Source organism: Diadema setosum, chromosome 18 (assembly GCF_964275005.1).
Source record: "Diadema setosum chromosome 18, eeDiaSeto1, whole genome shotgun sequence".
Lineage (NCBI taxonomy): Eukaryota > Metazoa > Echinodermata > Echinoidea > Diadematoida > Diadematidae > Diadema > Diadema setosum.
The window spans coordinates 37,101,196-37,124,136 of NC_092702.1; the positions used below are offsets into that span (position 1 = coordinate 37,101,196).

Consider the following 22,941-nt stretch of genomic DNA (forward strand, 5'->3'; position numbering starts at 1 on the left):
TGTCATCTCCAAATGACAGGAGGATCAACCGTACAAGGCAAAGGGTGCAAACACAAGCTTCAAAGCAGTAAACAATGACTTGAAGGGAACGAAGCCAAGAAAGCCGTCGGTATCAACATCACAAGATGGTCCTTGTTTGTTGTTTGCTCGTTTGTCAGTCTGTCTGTCAGGTGCTAAGGTTAGCAGCATGAGATGATTTGGCTAAATATTTCAAATTTTAAATAGCTGAAATTTCATTAATCTGTTGAAACAACAAAAACATCCTGGGTCAAATTCCCATTATGTTTGATGAATTACTAGTATTAGTCGATGATCGAGTCAAAGAATTCGAGTTTCCCCTCAGAAATCGAGGGTTTGCTATTCAAGTGGTAGCCCTGATCATGCTGATCGTAGACCTACTGAACTGCTGCCATATTTTACGTAACTGACATTCATCCCGTACATCATTAGACGAGACAATGTGGCAATGTCATCAGAGACTGCACTACATTGCAACATACGTTTGGCATATGCAGTCTGTACTTCCGCCAACTATATACCCTCTAACATGGAATTTTAGCAGATGCAACAAGTAACAACAAACTGTTTACTTGTTGACAACACAAAACTCTCTTTTTTTTTTCAGATTTGCAGCAAACTTTGTTCGATTTACTTCGGGATTGGTGATGAACCTGCTTGGACGATGGACTTGACATTAGGCCTCTTCATTTCTGATGTGCCGTCACCGCCCGGTTAGCTCAGTCGGTAGAGCATGGGACTCTTAATCCCAGGGTCGTGGGTTCGAGCCCCACATTGGGCGAGTTATTATTTTTTCTTTTTATTAACAGATGTTAATTTGTCCATTGCACAGATAGATATAATACTCTACTGCATTGCGCATTATGAAATAATAGTCATGGCATACATGATTCATGATTTCAAGACATTCTTTTTAAACCAAACCCGAAATGACATAGTCTGAGAAGAAAAATAATCAAATTTTAATGTATTAGCCAGAGATGCTATTCTTTTTACTTCTATTCGATATATGTCAGTTGTGCCATTTTATGTCGTTCCCTGCCGGTTTATATACCACGGGAAGAAAGGAAACTTGACATGAAAACCGCGGTAAATAAACCTCCTTGGCCTTACCGTCAAATTCCTGACCGCCTGTAGATCTGTTCGGTCGATAAGCGTCAAGCTGTCGGCGAGAGAGCGTAAGTCATTGGCCATGTCCTGGATTTATGAAAGACAGACATTAAAAAACGAATACCCTGTAAGTTTGTGTCAACATAGACATGGCTGATGCATGTCATGCTGTTTATATTATTAATCACTCACTTTGGTGCTGAAAAATGTTTCTCATTGATTTCGTCCTGTCAGAAGGATCAGCTTGTGAGAACATTAAAACTTTCTTTCTTTGTATCGATGTTTTCCTGAAGGAAGATGCTTTATTAGTAAATCAGTTATCAGGTGATTGAAAGGCGGAAAACTACAGAAAGGATTGAAAGACTGATTAGAGTGTGAAAGTATACACGAAATACGGCAATGCAAATATGAGATACAATAATTTGAACTTACAGGATAGGCACCAGCAACCGCGTCGGCTGCGTCGTTGAGGGCGTCACTCACGTTAGTAAGACTAACCTGATTGATTGCCAGCTCCATCTGGTGAAGGAGCAAAAAGGGGGAGAAAAAAAAAAAAAAACCAAACATATGCGAACTATACGATATCACAGCTATAAAAGATGAACTTCATGCTCAGGTTGAATTACATCAAATTAGTGTAACGGTTAGATGAAACAGCATTAGATGCCGATGACGGGCAAGTTGATATTGGAAGGGCACATATTCCAGTGGAGAATGCTACAAGCAAAGGATGCAAAGCAAACTCATGTTTTGACGGTACCGGTATATCTCCTTTGACCCATTCCAATGATTGTCTAAGGTGAAACTCGAGTGTGAAATTTGGATATCTCAAACACACATCATATTCAGAGATTTCTTGCAACAACGCACAGTCAACCACAACTTGACATGATCGCATTAGCGCAAATAGGCATGACCGGTGGCACAAGAACCTTAATCTTACAAACTGAATCGCAACAGGGCCCATAGTAAAAACCAATACCATAATAGTTAGGGTTTTATCATGTAGAAATACAACACATACACCATACATAACAACGGCATTTCATTCTAATGCTACTTGTGTCCATTACCTCTGAAAGCGTGGTGGAAATATTTTGCGGTGACAACTGTCCAGTCAGTTCGTCCAGGAGATCACTAGTCTGGCCTTCGGGCAGGATTTCCATCCCGGAGACGGTGTCATTCACGAGATCGTACACACTGGTGAAGTTTGGTAACATCTAGAGGAAAAGGCGTAGTAACATTCGAGCCTCATGTTTGTTGTTTTACACTAGTGGTCAGAATATCATTGAATTTCCGCAAACGTTCATTTTAGGGATGATAAAGGATGAAGACACCATATAATTATCCACCCCCTTCCATGTCCGGAAAAATACTTTGTTTATGAATTTCTCATTGTTTAATGTTGTTAAGACTGAACTTGTATTCATTTAAAAGGCTTAGACATTCAGATATGTCATTATCCATCATCAGCCTTCCAGACAGAAAGACAGACAGATAGACAGTCAGACATCTAATACGCTTACTTACCATATTGCTGATGGATTTATGTTACGTCGTTGTTTATTGACACTTTGAGACTTTGACTGGTTGAAAATTAAAACTATGCAGTGGCCGCGTTATGATACCAAAGCTGTAGGAAAAATCCTACCGATTATAGTGTATTGTACCGGTACTGTATTTATTTTCCGCATAAAGCACGACACACGGCGGCTGGAGAGCCCACTGTTGTCGAATGGAGTCCAGGGGGAAAAAAAAGACATTTAATTGCATCTGTGCATATGACATTGGGAGGAGAAAACAATAGGTATTTTTAAGATTGTAAATATGTCGGCGTTAGCTGTATTTTGGTGAAGAAAAAAAAAAGACAGCTTTGCTGAAATAATCCCGGTGATCTATGGCAAACAGAGTATTGGAGACGAACGTCACTCACCTGACGGATATCTAAGTCAAGAACAAGGTCTAGAAGTCCTGATGACTCAAGATCCAAAGCATTGTAGAGAGTGACGTCATCCTTACAATCCCTGGAATTATTGTCGAGAGATCAAGAGAAAGCACAAGAAACCATTACAGATTTTGGTTAGTTGTCATGGCGTAACATTATCATAATATGCATATACAGACAACAATTCATGAACTGTACGAGTAATAATCCTCTCTATTATGGTAGGAATAGGTACATGTAGAAATATGAAAAAGAAAACAACGATGGTGTGCTTAACAGGGCACGGTAATGATAATTTCATCGCTGTTGAATATATATTGTGTTGGGTTTGTTTTTTTTTTCTAGATCGTCTGTATTTACCCCAACTTGCACCATGCACACATCATGGATTCAAGTTGATGATGTCCTTTATCTTTCGCTTTTTATGAAAAGTTTCTCCTTCAAACTATTCAGTTTAAAATCACTACAGAGAAGTCAATAGTTACTCACTCTAGAATCTGGTAGACGGAGAGGTTTTGAGTGGCGTTACCAAGCGGGAGATTACTAAGAGGCGAGCTGCCTCCCCACACGACCGGGTCATCGACGACCTGCATGGAATAGGTAGAAAATGAAGCAGCTTTCGGCATGTAGAACAATACATTCAATAATCTTTAAATGAATTGCAATAACACTTTGATAAAACCCGTTTAGGTAGATATGTTATGCGATCATGATGTAAGTATATTTTCTCCCGTTTAGACGTGTATCCTAGCAACGAAAAAAGATGAAATTCGAATGAAAGATGTGGACTACATTAATCATAATGTTTTGCATGTGTGTTAATTTCAGTGCAGCTACTTACGCAAAAATGTTATAGTTCATTACTTTTAACATCAATATCATTATCATGGCGACGATTATGTTTACTTCTATCACCAGTTTCATAAATTGACATTTCATTAGCTCATCATTCAACATTACGATGCATAGTCGTCACATGTGTGTAATAATCGTCAATGATACTGATAACATCAGGACTATCGGAGGCATCAAAATATTATGATAATGATTATGATGACTTTCACCTCTCGAATGATTGACAGGTCGAGCAGAGTCTGACAGCCAATGGAAAGGGTGGATCCAAGGAAGAGAAGAACGGCAGCCAATAGGCACACGAGGAGTGAGATGGTGAAAGACCAGCAGGCGGAGCTAAAAGAAAAGTCATTACCAGGTCGTTGAGCTTGAGAATACCTGCCATCTTAGCAGACTCTGAATTTTGTTAGGCGATTTGCGTTAGTATGAATATCTATAATGTATGCCAAACATTATGATTATACGATTCCACTCAGGAAAAGACTTCAGCAGATCACGACTACTACCTCATAGCATCCAATTTTCATAATCACCTCGAAGTCGCTGATCATGAGTTTCATGTGAGTGAACAGTTGCAAAGAGAGATCGTTAATGATAAATGGTATCTCTACATTGAATGATTTCGTACTTTCACACACACAAATAAATTAAGCACGCTTTAATCAGTTGTTTTGACTACATACCCCATCAGCATAGTGCCTCCCCATTCGCTAGGGCAGCCTCGATGTGTGGGTCCGGTGTTGTATCTCAACCCGCAGCAAGCCAGTAGCAGCCCAGCCCCCGTCAGGATCACCATTAGCCCGAGGACCAATGGCAGACACGTAGCAATGATCTTGCTGCCCATTATAAAACAAAGAAAAGAATAAGAAATAAGGACCCTTGATTTACGGTAGAGATGTCTTTTGAAATATTGAGAGCGAGCGTCACGCGTATGCCGTTTCAACATCAGTATTCGCACACTTTATATAAGACCTCCGGCATTAACAGACTGAACATTCATGTTTCTTGCCTGCCTCTTTTTTCGTGTTTACATTGTCACAAAGATTAAATATTCATCACAATACTTTATTCATATTTCATGTTCGAATATAATGAAATGTTTGCTTTTTGTTTGTGTCCTTTTACCACAACCCTATATACTTGAGTTCAATTCAATTCAATTTTATTTCCACATAATCATTAAAAGGATACAAAGGATACATAAAATGTGATATAATGAACATAAATTGGAATATACAGAGTAAAAGAACAATACACATAAAATACCATATTCTCCAAGAAGGTGTTTCAACAAACACAAATTGAATTACGAAGAAAGGAAATAATAACATGATGGATGATTCGTGGAGGGATCATAAGAAGTTTTTATGGAGATTCCATAAAACTTATAAGTATGATCCCCAAAGAGTACAGAAATTAAAGAGAGTATTACAGTGTGTGTGTGTGGGGAGGGGGATTATCTAGATGTCATCTAACCGGATGCACTAAAAAAAAAACACACACAAATTAGAATATCATTACAGTTACAGAAAGTTCTACAGGTTCTATGAAATTTTTGTCACCAGATTCTTTTTCAGTTTTCTTTTAAATGAATTCAACGTAAACAATCTTTAATACTACTTGGTAAATCATTCCACAGTTTTGGTCCTTGATGAATTATAAATGAATGTGAAAATTTAGTTCGTCCATACGGAACTCGATATTATGAAATTTTGATCTAGTATTATAATTATGAATATCAATATTGTACAAAATTGATAATGAACTAAATAACTCTGGTAATAATTCTTTGCTATATAAAAACATAAATATGGCAAGATTATACTCATAGAGTTGATAAATTGATATTCAATCTAATACACAATGGTTTAGAATGCGACAAAAATCATGACTTTGTTATTACTCTAACGGCTTGAGTGTGAGTAAAGCGTTGTGATTTCAGTCACAGCTCTAGAAACATTAATGTAGATGCGACTCAAAACGGGTTCTTATAAATCTTTGGGCACACAGCGAGCTCGCATTTACCGAATCAAGCGGTATTTCTGGTGGCCAGTAGCAGCAGCTTGATACGTTTTTATATGTTTTCACGCCGTAACAATAAGCAACATCAAAAGAGTGACACAGCGCCAATTTGCATTATACTTCAATGGTGATGAAGCAGGTTTCAAGCGGGAAAAGCATTAAGAGTCAGTAATGTTGATATAAAGCTATAATATTGCTATAATATTGCTATAATTGACATATCCCTTCCGGCAAACAATAATAAAAAAAGGAATAACTTCCTGTGTGTTCAGTAGCTTACACATTCTGTTCTTCGAGTGGAATTTGTAGTGTGGTCGTAACGGTGTCATTCCAGGAACCAAGATCTAACGTGTCGAACATCTATCCAATGAAGAAATTGAAAACGGTTATGATAATAATTTCATATTTACTAGTATTTTGCGGTTTACATTGCCATTACATTACAAAACACACAAAACAAGCACCAACCTGATTCATTGGGTCACAATGAAGCAGGTTAAGCCAGAGGGAACGATTATCGATTGGTCGCGGAAGAATGATGAAAGTGTGTGTGTGTGTGTGGCTGCAACGAATTGTTAAACAGACACAGATACGTGTATGAGCACAAAAAAAAAAAAGCAAACGAAAGAAACTCGTTGCCACGAAATGCAAAATTATTGAATAGGGATATAATATGCACACATTCATGCGTCTCCAAATCTAATAAGCAAACTTTAACACTCATAATTATCATGTCTCCAGTTTCGATTACCGACGAGAGAGGAAGAGAGGAGACTTAACACTGGTGTCAAGATGGGAAAAAAATGAATAATTGGTCACCGTACGTCGTTCAGAGTGGATGTAGTATCGTTGACGAGATCTTCCACGGTTCTTTGAAGATCACTGACTGCCGCTCGTACGTCTACGTAATCATGTACAGAGAATACAATTGTATTATACAACATGATAACATATATAAGAAATAATAATAATAATAAAATAATATCATTATAATCATAACCATTACCATCATTATTGTTATTATAAAATCATGAAATTCTATATATAAATATATATACAATAATATATACATATATATACATATATCATTATTATGATTGTATCAATATCATCATCATTGTTGCTATTCTTGTTGTCATAGTTCAGTAACATATCAAAGAATTCCAAAGACACTGTGAATGTAATACAAAAGAGTATAACAAATCATTTTGAAAAAGCGTTCAAATGCACGCAAATATACACGGCAAAATGTCTCGATCGTGTAAGCATGGAATATCTAATTATTTTCATTATCATTTCAGCAGTTTTACCTTCAATCGTCGAACCACTTGCATTAACGATCAGATCTGGCACATTTTGCAGTGTGGCGTTTCCCTTTAAAAGATAAAATTATGAGGAGAAAGAATTATTCAAGTTGATTCACTTCAAAATACTTACGCTTACTTTCTTTCCAGCTCATAGACATTCTCATACCTTTAACAAACGAATAATAATTGGGATGTGTTGTCCTGACAGCTTGTCTCATTGATCTTTTGCACAAGTCAATGAATGCGCTACGTGAGAACCAAACTTCACGTCTTCAAAGATAATTGCAAAATTTATAATAGCTTCTGCATATTTCATGTTCAGAAGTTTCCTTACATGACTAACTTAATTAAGTAACTAATTTTACTATCCAATGCAATAATAATCACTTTACATGTTTATAGATATTCAGCTACAAAGAAAATGCAAAATAAAAATCAGAAAATATGCTTGTGATGTCTGGCCCCTTGCAGTTCAGGTATAGTTATAAAGAAAAGGTTATGCTTACCTCTTCTAGCAAATCCCTGATGGTTGCCATGGCTATTTTGGTCTCATTTCGTATGGTTTCAAGGTCGAGATTGAGATTATCTTCGATCTGGGAAGAAAAATATTGGGGAAATTGCATAGCGGTAACGTTAAAGGGTCGTGCTGTGACTAGCAAGTTGCAACATCCAATGACGTCAGAACCTGTTGAAAAGAACATTGCAGTGTCGTAAATTGTTAATGTCTCTTTACTTTTTTTGGTGCGTGTTTATACTCTGACACCCGATACAGACATATACAATATTTGCAGGCCGTCTAGCTGAGGAAACCTGTGATGTGCCTATTTCTTGACTGACGATCTCTAAATGTTACGAGAAATGAATTAATGCTCGTAATTGTTATCGTGTATCGGAAAAAAGGCATACATCATTGTACATGGTTGCATTCACAAACATTGTACGCATACGAGGCTGATCATGCGTATGAATGTGTTTAATTCAACAGGCAATCAGCTCTGTTTTCATCTAGGCCTATACTGTTTCATCCGGGATCTTCTAATATTCACATCAAGAATGTTCTTCAAGACTCCCAAATCGTTGCTCAAGATTGTCACGTTCCCGCGTCGTCAACAGACACCAGTTGAGTCTTTGATATAATCACATCAAATCGATAGGAGGGGATTCTTGACTTTTGTAATGACAGTCCTTCGGTGGTCATGTCTGGGAAAAGTCCGAAGCGATCAATATTAATTGAACATGCACAAAGAATGATCTACAAGCCAACTGTCTCAGTCGAAAGAGAAAGTATTGTGAATCGTCTCTATCGTGTTTGTCAGTGCCCCGTATAGTACGCGCTCTCCAAAGCCGAGAAGAAAAGTCTATCATACTGCAAATAACCTTCACTAAGACAAGACTCCGCCCCTAGAATTCACATTTCAGGTCACGTTGACCAATCTGAAAAATCCACAGAATCACAAGTGTCGATATTATATACTGACACATCCAGCACATGCCACTTACACAGAATATCGCGTGACATAATGCCGATGGCGATGATCACGTTATGAAAGACTTTTAATTCCTTAAGTTATTGGTGCTTGTACTCGGTAAGAGCACTTTAATTCGTGACCCTATACATAATAACTTCTCATGTAGAGCAAAACGTCCATGGAGTTATCACCCATACGGACTTGAATTACGCCAGTCTTCGTCAGAATGAAAAACGAAAAAAAAAAGTTGAAAACCATCTTCAATGAATAGGGCAATATTGTGATATACGCAGCTCTGTGTGTCTGACATGATATAATGTAACTTATATGGCCATAATAAAGCAACCAAATGAAATGAAATTAGGAATCTGAAAAGGGAATATCATTTACTGAATTTATATTTAGCGCTAAGCCGTGTCAGATAAAACAAACATAGTCAATGTCGGTTTACAGTCTTGACAAAGAAAAGGTAAAAAGTGTCGTTGGACAACAGCAGACGAAAAAACAAACAAATACTAGTAAGACGATCGGATGGTGGATGATAGACATCACTGCAATGTTTAACTCATCCCCCCTCCCCCCTCCGCCAGATGAGGTGGGCCTATAAAACGAAACCTTTGCTCACATCGCTCTGACCAACTCCCCCTCCCTCCCCTTCCTCCACCTGCGAGTCGGAAAAATCATTGATCTCTCAACACACTGTATGATACGCATTTCCCTTTCAATGCACTTAAAAATACTTTATTATACACTTAAACTTGACCACTAAATATGATGCTCATAATTATACACTTTTTATTTCTTAATGTTTACTTGCTGTAGTCACTACCCTTATTCCTTACCGCACTGAAGTCAATATCTGCAGGATCGGGTATGTTGTCGCACGCTCCAGACGCACTTTTCGTTGGGTCGCCAAGGCAATCATCTCGTATCGTAGTGAGATTCCCTTTAGCAACACTGAGACTGGCTTCTAGCACCTGTCCTGATGAAATTAAGTTTGCAATATTCTTCAACACTACATCCAGCGGGTTTCCATTGCTGCTGAAAATCCAGAGTCCTGTGGGATGGAAAATCGTTTTAATAAAAGTGAGTTTAAATAAAAATGATATTATTTGGCTCGAAATCCCTTTTTAAAACTTAAAAAATAATGCCCCTTCAGCAATTTTTAGAATAATTTTCGGTCATTCACGCAATCCGCTCAGAGTGGAAAAAGCAAATTGTAAGAAAAGATACAATATGTAGAGGTAGGGCCTATATATATATATATATATTTCAAAATGACCAAAAAATACGTCGATACAGGCTATACACCAAACATTCTCATTTCAACCACCTAAATCTGAAAAGAAATGTGTAGACGGTAGGCCCTATAATTAATAATCAAAATCCAGACTGGCTTAACATTCCCTATAAATCTACTTGAAGCAAAAACTTCGGCATTTTCAATACAAAATTCTATATAAAATAAATTGAGGTCAAAAATTAGTCTTTGCCATGGGCTAAGACCTGTACATTATTTGCCATGAGCTCCACAGAATATAACATCTTTGTTTTGGAAATGTGATGTTACATCTAAAGTTATTCTTTCTCTTGATTATACAGGAAATTATGATTTAGAATAAAATCAGAATGGCAGAAAGCATGTTTAATTTGGAGCGATCGAGATCTCTACAGAAAATCTGAAATATTACAAATAATGTGTATAGTTTTTATTCAAATTTTATCATACTTTTGCCAGAAATAAAGAAATCATTAGATTTGTCAGTGATTTTGTAATTTATTATTTATCAATCAAATACTTATGAAAATACTATAGTTATGAAAATCCAATATCTGAGACTAAAGAATTTAAAACGGGGAAGGTTGAAATTTTGTGGGGATATACTGTTCCTCTCTTCCTCCCCTCCCTCCCCCCCCCCCCCCCCCCGAGGTCTTTCGAACCCTCTGAACGTCTCTGCAATGATGTAACCTCATTCGGGATATGTATATTTCTAGCTGGAATATGAAGACTGCTTGCCAATCATGAATATGCCTACGTCACAATAATTATTGAGCGTTTTGTGAACTAATGAAATTTTAGACGAGAGAAGGTGGTAAACTTTGTTGTATGGCGTCGATAGCAGCAGGGCCTACTGTTACAAAGAACACTGTAGATCTACTCAGTATTTCGCTCTGTGTTGTTGTTGCGGGAGAACAGTCTCTGTGTTTACAACATAGACCTATTGATCTGCGGTCTACAATTTCTGTGTGGACACAATACAACCACGAGCATGGGGCCCAGTTCCGCAGCATGCACACCATTGCTGGCACAAATCCTTGTTGGGTGTTAAGGAGTCTGCGCCAAGACTACTACGTGCACCACGGGACACTGTCCCGTGACTTTTTATTGCAGGCACAAAACCTTGTTTGTCGTAAAGGAGCCTGCGCCAAGACTACAGCACTACATTGATGTTTTGTTGTTGTTGTTGTTATTGTATTTGCGACTTTATCTTTATAATATCATTATTTTACATAATAATTACAGCACTACATTAAATACAGTACGATAGCCTTTTGCAAGGCTAAGGCAGCTCGCTTATTGACTATGACATGCACACAAAGAGCAATGAACTCTGATCGCACTCACAGCGCGCGAGCTCGCTCCGATCAACGCTCCGATCCTATCGCTGTGTGCGCGCGAGTCACTGCCAGAGAACTCTGCTCGCTATGCATGTGTGCGAGTCCATTGCGACTGCCTTTGCATTGCACACCCGCGTGAAGAGTGTATCACGGTGTGTGCACGCACCGCACTCCACGGGACTGCGAGAGCTGGTTCTGACTATATAATGTTATAAAGCGCCAGAAGGGCGTGCACCGCACGGTGGCACGCCGTGATCGTCTAGAGGTTAGGACATTGCGTTGTGGCCGCAATAACCCAGGTTCGAATCCTGGTCACGGCATTTTTTGCCAAAGTTTTTCTTCAGTTGTTACAATCATTTTAGAATATACGTACGTTTTCACCTTGTTATTGTAGGTCCATGCTTTGTTCGAGGGCGAATTTTATTGGTGTAATGGAATATTAGTGTCGTAATTCTGTCCTAACGCATCATCATTATAACAATTTTATATTTAAAGAAACTAACATCAAAGCAATGAGAACACATCAGTCTATATTTACGTTTATATAGTAATATACTAATTCAATAGTATGAAATTATATACACAAAAACAATGATAAACATATATCACTGAAACTTTAATATAATTTCATTTCTTTCTTGTTCTTGTTCTTTCTTGTTTCGACAGGGTAGGTGTACACGACACAGCCTTCAAAAAAAAAAAAAAATCTGAAATCATCAGTGCGATCTAAAAGTAAAGAATTATATCCAGGCAACTTGAATCAATGTGCGCTACATTTTATACAATGTTAACCCTATCACAAGTGTTTCTTACCGACGTCCAAGAAGTCAACCGCTAAAGACAATCGGTCTATGTATGGTGCTGTATCCAATAGCAACGGGCTCGCTACATGTGATCCAATATCTAAAGGAAATATGAAAAGAAAAGCAAGGTTATAAACTGAGGATTACTTCAAACAATCTTGTTTTCACTTCTTCTTTTTTTTGCGTACACGTATACGTCAACTTTTGGTCTCGTTGTTTCTTGCTCGTCAGCACTTTCCGTTTTATTTCCTTTTTCTATTCATCTTTATCATCAAATATGATTTTATTCTAATTTGTAAAGATTTAGTTACCCTCTTTGGAATAAAACTGTGGATGTCACATAAGAACAACAATAGTAAGAAAATAGAATAAGAGTTTCATTTTATATAGGATATCAAAAAACACCTCTCTCAGGATCGAGGCACGAGGATTTATAATCTCAACATGCAGTTAGGGCTGTTATGAATACGTCAAGAGGGTAGTATATTTCTTATTCAAAATTTTGTGCAACAGTTACTGTAATCCTCAACACTATGTTGCTGTATTATTCAACAAAATTCAAAATATTCAAATATATACATAGCGTTATGTCGTTACTGGGGCAACTGAAATATTTCAAGCATCTGACCAGTCTATAGTGCTACACGGAAGAGATCATGACCAATAAGTATAATACCCGTTTTCTTATTACAAAAAATAAAAACAAAAACAAAAACAAAAACGAGTGAAAGTGTTTACTCTTGAAGGAATGAATGAAAGAAAAGAGTGAGTTTAGAGTGAAATTGGAGTGAATTTTGAGTGAAAATATTTATTTTCACTAATTTTGGAGTGACCTCGGGATCACTAAAAAAATCTTCGACAAAATGTTACTTACCATCTAACTTGCTGTTGACAGTATCGGCAACAGACCCGAATTCAGTGAGTCCGATATTTTCTAAGTCCTGCGGGAAAGTTGGGGAGAATTTAAGAGACACTATCCATCAATAATAATCAAGCTACTTGGCTCTTATACAGAATGCAAAGGTTTAAAAAAAAGTGTTAAGAAAATATAGAAGATGGAAATTACAAACACGTAACATATATTTTTCATGTTCTTGTTTACAGCGTGAGACCCTATACTTATCAGTGGATGCGAATAAAAGATGTGTATAATAATACAACCCTAAAAAGTACGTATAGATCGCGCTGTCATTATTTACTTGTGCTAGGTTCATTCATTCCATGAATTACCATCACCGAATTCACATGGGTGACCTCATCATTACCGCTCATCACATCATGACGGACACTAAAGAAAATGGCCAAGACAGTTATTCCTTTCGTTCAAGTACACATCTTAACAAGAAGAAAGCTCACAGCTTCAAAGTACAAGTATACTAAATGTAGTAAGTATAATGTACTCGTTATCATGACTATTTATCTTTCTACGTTTAACAAAGACTATAGCGAAGTGGAAAGACAAGTCTCTATTTTACCCTCTCTCTCTCTCTCTCTTTCCAGTTGTCCATCTATATAGTATGAAGATCAAATGTGAAATAAAATGAAGCATTTCTTCCATACCTTTTCAACCTCAATTGACTGTCAATCATAGTGTCTTCAAAACGTCAAGGAGACGACGAATTTTGGCCGAGGAAGGACTACACATAATCCAATTATGATATAAAGCACTCTCACCAATCTAGAACCAAGGGTAGAACAAACTGATCATACGTATACATACCTCTATAAAATCGTCTTTGAAAGTTTCAATGTCTTCAAAAATTCCTTGAGCGACTGTCTCGGTGTGCTGAAGAGTCCCGTATACTCGCAAGGTTGACGGTGAAGTTAAATAACTAGCACAACTAAAAGAAGAACGAAAGAAAGGAAAAGGAGCGATAAACCTTATATCTTAACTCTGTTGTGCAAAAAGGATAGTTATGTCGGTCAAATGTCGGATTACCACATAATAATCATTAACTATGCAAGTACGGAATGTAAGCAAAATTGATGATAATTATTATGAATTATTCATAAACATTAATTTTGTGACATCCCAGCTCAAAACCCATGAAAAGGAGACCAAAATGAATTTCCACTTTTCTACATAGTTTTTTACAGTAGTTCTTAGCATTTTAGCTCTTAGCCTTGAACTTCTTAAAATTATATGCATTTTATATACAACCCAATCAAAAGTGACTGAAATAAAGAAAAAAAGAGTTACGATGTGGAGTTTCACTGAAAAGGGAAAAACGAGGATTTAAAGATTAGCGTCACTCAGGCGTGCTGTACACTAAGTATCATTCAGAATTGCACTCTATTCTCCAGTAAAAGCTGCCTGTCCGAGAGCATGGTCCAGAAAAACTGTTATTATCTTGATTTCGGTTTTGTTTTTAGCCGCCAGATTTTGACAGGCGTACGCAGAGAAAAGATTACTTTCCCAGCTAAGACAAATTTTATCGAGCTTTTTCTTTTTTTTTTTGTCCAATACATAAAAATCTGTGATCTTTTGTGGGTTTTAACCTGACCATGGTTACACTTAGTGTGTGGACGTACATCACCATAACGAACTTGTACGCCAAAATAACTTGTACGCCGTGTCAAGGACATGTGGCACGCCGTGATCGTCTAGAGGTTAGGACATTGCGTTGTGGCCGCAATAACCCAGGTTCGAATCCTGGTCACGGCATTTTTTTTTGTCAACTCGTCATTTTGCTTTTATTATTTGCGATATAACACTATAATCTGATATCCAAACTTACTTCAAAATAATGACATCATTTTGGGAACATCTTCTTTTCCTTTCCCCCCTTTTCATGCAAAACTGAACATTAAACGTCTTTTCGTGATAGCAAAACGATCGCGGAATATACGACCTACTTTTTTGTTAACATTTATATGAACCAATACTGAAGTACAATAATGTTACTAGCACTTTACTTGTAGTGTCCATGAATTTGATACCACTTTTGGAACTTTTGTAATAATTTGTTAAATTGTCAAAAATTACAAGAGGTTAGGACCCTACTCTATGCACAATGAGAATTGAATGTTCCTCATGTATGGAAATCTTCAAAAGAATGGAGTAAATCGACACTGTAACCAGCAGTGGTAAAATAGCACCGACAAACAATTATTTGAGTCATCAACGCACCAAAGCAATACACAAACGATCAGGAGTCCTGTCACGAGGACCATAGCGTGCGTGAAGCGGAGATTTGCCATCTCTTCCTCGGGACGATTCCCGCCACATTTTCCCGCAAATCGACAGCAGCAGAAGACGATGCCGACAAGAGGTATGACAACAGCCATTAGTATTAGAATGGCCGACGCAATGACGATGGGCAGCGCCTTTGATTGTAAATAAGAACGGAAAATAAGCTTGACGACACTTTCCTATATGTGGAAAAATGCAATATGTTTATGTACATCACCTATAGCAACAAATAAATTATGCTCTCTACATAAGCAGAAAAAGTCATATACTCGGAATTGCCAACAGTATTTGGGAGACCCTTGGTATCAAATTATTTGAAGATCAATAGTATATGAACCTTCTAGAAAAACTCGATAACACGAGTGGACAGGGCACGGAGAGGAATATTATAACAATCACATTCCACTGTGATCACAGTGTTAAAAGCACCTGACGAAGTTAATATCCCCCCCTGACCATATCACAAAATCTTCATTACAGACAAAATATCTTTCATCTGTTGCAAAATTAAAAACAATGCAAAATATATACCATATCGCTGGACATTGCAATACCTCAACAATTCTAATGGTAATTGCTAACGTATAGTAAAAGGAAGTTGTAATTGCTAACATATAAGGACAAAAAAAACAACAACAACAACAACGAACCAGTTCATATACATAAACCGAAAGGGAAGAAGGAATAAAATATATACACGAAACTGTAATTTAGTGAATCATAAAGATAATGTTCCACTGATTTTTCTTCCACTTATTACAAATCATAATCACCTTTTTGATTACTTGTGCTGCGCTCCAATGTCCCGACACGAGTTGTTCCTTTACCAGATCTGAATGGAGGCGAAAGCATAGTCAGTCACAGTTTGGCACAATACATTGTGATACTAATACAGTGATGTACACTATGAACACAATCACATTATACATTCTGCAAGTGGATGTCCTGGACGCATTTGTCATTCATAAAAGTAAATACACTAAATTGGCTTCGTACGAAGGATCAGGGTAAAGTCACAACCATGTGTGTCACGTTTATTTTGCAAATAATGTACATGATAGCGATGAAAAGTTATACAATCAATGATTACATTAAGCACAGCGTTCAAGATTACAAACTATACATGTATACAAGTTGTTTCACAGCGCTTTACATCACATCATAGCGCAGTGCTTGTTGACGAACTGTCATGTCATGTCATGCGCTGCGATTAAAACTCATTTCTATTATTTCTATTATTATTAAATTTTAGATACTAAAAACAATTACAAATCTAAAAATTAAAACAACAAATCAATATCATCACATCACTACAAAAACACACAGATCATTCGTTGCACCTCCATGCACAGACTGTACAATGTACATACCAGTGAGACAAACGAAACAGGAAATGAATGTTACGAGTATCTCAATGAAACATAAACTTGATCACCCCATAGCATTTTTCCCATCAGCTGAAAAAGCTTCGAAACACCAGCTTACTGTTTATACGGATGGGCTGTGTCGAGCATAGTTACATTTACAACTGTGTGTATTTCCCTCATTGAAAAAATGCTTGAAGTTCTAAACAGAGAGGAAGAATTGTATGGCATTTTCAATCTTTAGTTCATAATTATCTTTCTTCCAGAGGCATGTTCCTACAATGTACATTGTATATAACGGTATCATGGTGATATCCATCATAGGGCTGGTCCCAGTGTATATGGTGTATTAAACTACGCTGTTGAATTATTTGTTTTGTATAGTAACATTTTCTGCAAACAACTCTTTATGTGTCCCCCTTCTCTCCCTCCCTCTCTTTTTCTGCATACGTAATATTATGAATAAAAGTATATAAGGCACGTATTTATATTATGCGTGTCACCATGTTCGCTTCAAATTTTATGCCTGCTGTGTAAGAAAGAATGTGTGTGGAATATTCGCGAATGAATGTGTTGTGTATACTTATTGCTCTTATGTCTCTCTCCACCCTCTTTCATTGCTGCTGCTTTCTCAGGTTGTTGTCATTCGAATGATTAATCAGTTACCTGATCAATCAATGCAGCCATGCATCGGTGGTGGCTACGCTCGTCAGCAGCCTGCCAGTGTGGTGCACCAGGTCCCATTTCATAAAATATGTCAGGATGGCAACTCTTGCTGGAATGGCAACTTCCAATGGCAACTTCCAATGGCAACAGCCAATCAGGAAGCTGGATTCTTGTCGTCACTATGACAATTACCATTCCAGCAAGAGTTGCTTTCATATCAACTTTTTATGAAACGGGGCCCAGAACAAACTGCTCAACATATCTTGAGTTAGTGCCCTGATCTCCGACCACCTGACACCATGGACTATAACACACCCTATACTCCTGAGACTGTTACTTGGCTAGAACAACTTACTTAGCTGCCGCTGCCTCATACGCAAGAAGAAGAAGTCCACCCTCTTAACATATAACTCTCTATTCAATGAACTATGAATATATTGCAACTCTATATACGATATAATATGATATAATATAATATATCATAATATACTATAATACACATAGGCCAGATACATGTAGGCCTACATAATCAACCTGTCGATTGATCAAATCTTAAGATCCACCTGTCTCATTACCTACAACATAGTTATATATACGTACATGTGTACTTTTAAAGATCCTATACTTTTGTAATTCGTTCCGCTACTTTGGTAATTTCGTTGCTTCCTATTTATGATTGTATTGACCTGACAGAGAATTTTATGATTTTGTCATCTCGTTAACGGTTGCTCGACATACTGCATTAAAAAGATACATACATTGTATACATTTTCCTTCAATCTCTGGCAAGCGCGCCGGAACACTTCTGGTTTTGGGGGGGCAAAATGTCAACGGGGGCACATTTTATGTGCGATGTGAGATCCTCGGCGCGGGAGCGGAGCGAGCGAGCGGGGGGGGGGGGGGGAGGGTGTGGAAAGGGGGATCCCCCCCCCACTGTAGGGATCTTTTGTAAAACAGGGTACAAAAGTCGCGTTTATAGACCATTTAAAAGCAAATTTCTAAGGAATTAAACATAGTGAAAAATAATCAGTGCGAAGGACTATGATTATTACATACGGGAGTACATAATAATGTGATGGTGTGAGATCCTCGGCGAAGGAGCGAAGCGACCGAGCGGGGGGAGGGTGTGGGAGGGGGGATACCCCCTCCCACGGTAGGGACTTTTTGTAAAAACAGAGTATAAAAGTCGCGTTTATAGAGAATTTAAAGTAAATTTCTAGGGAATTAACATATTGAAAAAATCAGTCGGAAGGACTATGATCATAACATACGGGAGTACATTAATAATTTGATGGTGCGAGATCCTCGGCGAGGGAGCGAAGCGACCGAGCGGGGGGAGGGTGTGGGAGGGGGGATAGCCCCTCCCATGGTAGGGACTTTTTGTGAAAACAGAGTATAAAAGTCGCGTTTATAGAACATTTAAAAACAAATTTCTAGGGAATTAACATATTGAAAAAAAATCAGTTGGAAGGACTATGATTTTAACATACGGGGGTATATTATGTGATGGTGTGAGATCCTCGTCGAGGGAGCGAAGCGACCGAGCGGGGGAGGGTGTGGGAGGAAGATACCCCCTCCCACGGTAGGGACTTTTTGTAAAAACAGAGTATAAAAGTCGCTTTTATAGAGCATTTTAAATCAAATTTTTGAGGAATTAAACATAGTAAAAGAAATCACTGCGAAGGACTATGATAATAACTTATGAAAACTTTTCATTTTACTATAAGTACGGGCAGAACGAGCGAGCCACTTTCACTTTGCAATTTACCTGAAATGTACTCATTAAAAGCTTAAACGTGATCGCATCGTTCGAACAATGAAAAATATTCTTATACAACGTACTGCTAGAAAACAAAGAAGAAAATGAAAAATGTAAGGTTTACTAAAGGTATGTTTCAGCGGGCACACTCGAGGACACGACTAAGGCTACCATCTATACACTAAATTTACTCATAAGCTCCTATTAGTGTATAGATACAATACTGTATGTTGTTAGTGTATTACAATTTTCGCCCCGTTAGGGGCGAAAATTTTTGCATTTTCAGTTATGAAATTACTACATTTAGACAAGAAATATGCCTTTATTGTTCATTTTGGTCTTTAAATCAGTGATTAATTATTTGTTACAGGGGGCACTTTGGGGGGCAAAAACTCGTTTTGCCCCCCCCCCCCCAACATTTTGTTTGGGGGGGGGGGGCAAGTGCCACCCCTGCCCCCCCCCCCCCCCCCCCCCCGCTTCCGGCGCCCTTGATCTCTGGTGAGACTTCTCCCATGGAATATGGAGCTCCTCTGTGGGACCCACACAGAGAGTAACATCCGGAAAATCGAGATGATCCAAAAGATAGCTGGCTGCGAGATTTGTCATAATTTACAGTTCTGTAACACCTCATCTGTGACAGACATGATTCAATGGACATGAACTCCAGTGGCATTCCCTACGTCAAAGGAGAGAACTCCTGCGTCTTCTTCGATCACCACAACCCGGTTAGTCAGCACTGCACTCTAGGCCTACATCACACTAGTCCACAAAGCAACCAGATATGTTCATCGTCAAGGCTACCATCTTTCAATCTCCAGAAATGGGCATCATTAGCAGTCCTTCTTCCGTGCGTACGCACTGCGCGGACGTGGAACCCACTACCCCCTGACATCATAATAATTATCAGTCCCATCAGTGAAAGCAGGGAGGTGGACACCTCCCTTGTGGAAGCCTTCTAATTCCAAGCTATGTATAGTGTCGACTGCTGACGGATTATACTCGCACCTTTAGATATCTCATACAACTGCACTTTCACGCAAACACAGCACGCACAGCTGGAATCACGACTGTAATAATCTTCAAGTCTGAAGGACGCAGGACTACCGGAAGAAGAAGAAGACACAGGGATGCAAATATATAACTTTTACAGCAACTGACCGAGAAACATTATTTGATCATCCAATCGTCATAAAGGGGTATATTTTTGACTTCCAAAACGATATTTGACTCTAACCAAAGAGATTTCCCTTCTCAACACTAAATGATGGCCTTCTGGAAGCGACCAAGTATGAGTTTATTTCAATATATTGAAAGTAGGTCTAACTGTTTCACAACAAATGTCATTTTTTCCAACTCACTGAAAAGAGTTTCATATGACATTTGGAGATGTATGCATATTGTCCTACATGTAGCTGTTGTAACTTATTGTGTCTGGTGGTTTATCTGTACGTTATCAAATCCTTTTTTTCTTTTTTTTTTTCCTTTTTTTGATAGATGTTACTTAACTTTTGATGAACAATAAGAAGATATCAAACTAGGGCATTAATGTTATCCTAATAATAGTATGCCAGTTTGGTGTGTGTTAATGAGCTTGATGTGAGATGAATAAACCTACCGATCACGGTGCTTGGCTTGACGCTCCTTAGCGCACCGTCCTTCGCCCATCCAGCCGCGAGTTCCCCGAGAGCATTCCAAGCATAGCCCCGACCGTAGTAGCTAGGAGTGGATTCGACTGCCGACTCATTGTCAAACGTTTGAAACTCGCTAACAGCTCGTCGTATTCGAAGGCGACTATCGTCGCTCGATTCCGAGGATTGCACTCCATGTGGAATAACGATGAAGATGAATAACAATAACACTATCACTGGAGATATGATATTATACCGTTTTTTGTCCCGACTTCTGCTGGATCTGCTTCCTTGGGGCATGCCTTCTGTCTTCATTCTGACTTCTAAGAACTGAATTTAACGAATAAAAACTGTTTTACAGGCGTTGATGCAAACTGTGTCGACGAGTGTTTACTGAAATATTATCATTTTCACGGATTGTTTATTGTGCTGGTAGTATGGTTGAATTATATCCTGGATGAAAGTATGTATGTCCCGATGTGTTTCATCAGGCCGCCGGTAGGTGGTGATCTTGAATGTGGCAGTCAGAAGAAAAGAAAACACAACAACAGTTACTTACTGTATGTTGTACAGTGACAGTTGGGCATGCGTATCTATTGTTTATGCGCGCAACACTTTTGATGACGTCATAACTGAATGCGCACTGGTCCTCTGACATTGCCTGACGCCCAATCATGTCATGTAAAGTTGTTGCTTTTAGCCAGGATTAACACGACTTCACGATTCCATAGGTTACTAGTAACAGGCATAAGCCCAAAGCTGCAAGTGTGATAATAGACGAATCCATTCTTGCTGATTGTAGCCCTCCAGTGTTTTTGTCCTTGAAGTGTGAAAAGCCCCCGAGAGTCTTTGAGATACTGCTTTCACCATCCAAACTAATTACCTACACTACTACACCACATTGGTGAAGTATGCGTAGTTTTTCCTATGTCCTGAGTGTAGACCTTATCCTCAACAGCTGATGGCTGGTTGTGTGTCATGCTGTTTCATTCATTCATGGACACAAGGCGAGGGCGAAAGAATGGAAATCTTTTGTTCCTTTTGACCGTCTAGTGACTTCCTCAGAAAGGGGGGCTCAAAAGCCTTACGCACCCCGCACTCTGGCCGATGAATCGATTGTGAATACAAAAGGAGCGCTTGAGAGCATTGTGGGGTTGTAGGCAGTCCCGCCTTCCTCGACATTACGTAATGGCAACGTGGCAGAACAGAAGATTTTTTTTCTTCTTTCCCGTTCTATTCTTGATCAAGTTCAAATTTGACAGACGCTGAGCTACTATTACCTCTATTGTTGTTGTTGTTATCTTCGTTATCTTAAGTTTATATTAAATTGTTCTTTTTCTTCCTTCTACTGTCTCCTTAGCATATTACTGAGGGCTATAGCTTGTTTATATGCGAGAAACATCAGCCCAAAGAAGTGGTATATTGTGTTTACTTGTGATAAGTTCTTTTTTTTTTAGTGATAATGACAATATATGGATCAATTTTATTTTTAAATGTTGATTTTGCAATATACTAGTAGTTCGAAAAAGGCCCTGCTACAGAGCGCAACATCGATAATATCGCATCTATACACTCTCTCCTAGAACAAAAGTATCATTAGGCCTAAAACGCCTCTGTGTCCCAAAAAAAAAAAAAAAAATGAATTATCATTTTTTAATTTTTCATCCTGCTGAATGAAGACTTCCCGGGTTTTATCTGAGAGGTATAATCTTGATGGATGAAATCAATACATAAAGATTACAATGGATTGTGAGTCAAGACGAGGGAATGTGCATGCAATGCCGTTTTATTGTATTTTTCATTAAAAATAGATTTTAAAGATCATCTTTAGTTACCCCTAAAATGATTATATACTATACTAGCTGACATGCAGGACAATGTGTTACAGAGTTCTCTTGGAGAGAGCCAAAGTCATAAAAGTATCGATCGTCAGATTTAGGTCTACTCGTTCGTTCTCAGTTGATAGCCTCATTCCTAAAATTGGAGCTATTTACAAATAACGAGGATATAGGAGAGGTTGATTGACGCATTCGTCGAGAACAAACATTGCTGGTGTCATTAAGGAGTATTGTCTTTGTGCTGTTCAGATGCAACGCTGTCTAGGCCTTATCGTTTAGAATTTCTTGAAAGTAAAGAAAGAATAATACATTATGAGCATGTACAGGGACATGATAAGATTGTCATCA

The 22,941-nt window shown here is 38.2% G+C and overlaps 1 protein-coding gene and 3 non-coding genes across 5 annotated transcripts in view; 3 read left to right on the plus strand and 1 right to left on the minus strand.

Annotated features, from left to right (window-relative positions):
- The window catches only part of LOC140241746 (prominin-1-A-like), a 35,958-nt gene extending 14,695 nt beyond the window's left edge, over nt 1-21,263 (minus strand). For both annotated transcript variants that reach the window (XM_072321494.1, XM_072321496.1), the window contains exons 1-18: nt 20,743-21,263; nt 16,112-16,170; nt 15,276-15,472; nt 13,866-13,986; nt 13,020-13,086; nt 12,156-12,245; nt 9,566-9,780; nt 7,761-7,847; nt 7,258-7,321; nt 6,772-6,848; nt 6,228-6,307; nt 4,609-4,761; nt 4,138-4,261; nt 3,563-3,660; nt 3,062-3,152; nt 2,202-2,348; nt 1,561-1,647; nt 1,132-1,215 (exon numbers count right to left, since the gene is read on the minus strand). In XM_072321494.1, the coding sequence (XP_072177595.1) occupies nt 1,132-1,215; nt 1,561-1,647; nt 2,202-2,348; nt 3,062-3,152; nt 3,563-3,660; nt 4,138-4,261; nt 4,609-4,761; nt 6,228-6,307; nt 6,772-6,848; nt 7,258-7,321; nt 7,761-7,847; nt 9,566-9,780; nt 12,156-12,245; nt 13,020-13,086; nt 13,866-13,986; nt 15,276-15,472; nt 16,112-16,170; nt 20,743-21,070 (2,169 nt within the window). In that variant the 5' untranslated portion in view covers nt 21,071-21,263. The remainder of the gene's footprint in view (nt 1-1,131; nt 1,216-1,560; nt 1,648-2,201; nt 2,349-3,061; nt 3,153-3,562; nt 3,661-4,137; nt 4,262-4,608; nt 4,762-6,227; nt 6,308-6,771; nt 6,849-7,257; nt 7,322-7,760; nt 7,848-9,565; nt 9,781-12,155; nt 12,246-13,019; nt 13,087-13,865; nt 13,987-15,275; nt 15,473-16,111; nt 16,171-20,742) is intronic.
- On the plus strand, nt 727-799 carry Trnak-cuu (transfer RNA lysine (anticodon CUU)). Its single transcript has one exon. It is a non-coding gene; the product is annotated as a tRNA-Lys (tRNA).
- On the plus strand, nt 11,591-11,662 carry Trnah-gug (transfer RNA histidin (anticodon GUG)). Its single transcript has one exon. It is a non-coding gene; the product is annotated as a tRNA-His (tRNA).
- Nucleotides 14,739-14,810, plus strand: Trnah-gug (transfer RNA histidin (anticodon GUG)). The gene has a single exon. It is a non-coding gene; the product is annotated as a tRNA-His (tRNA).
- Nucleotides 21,264-22,941: the final 1,678 nt, after the last annotated feature.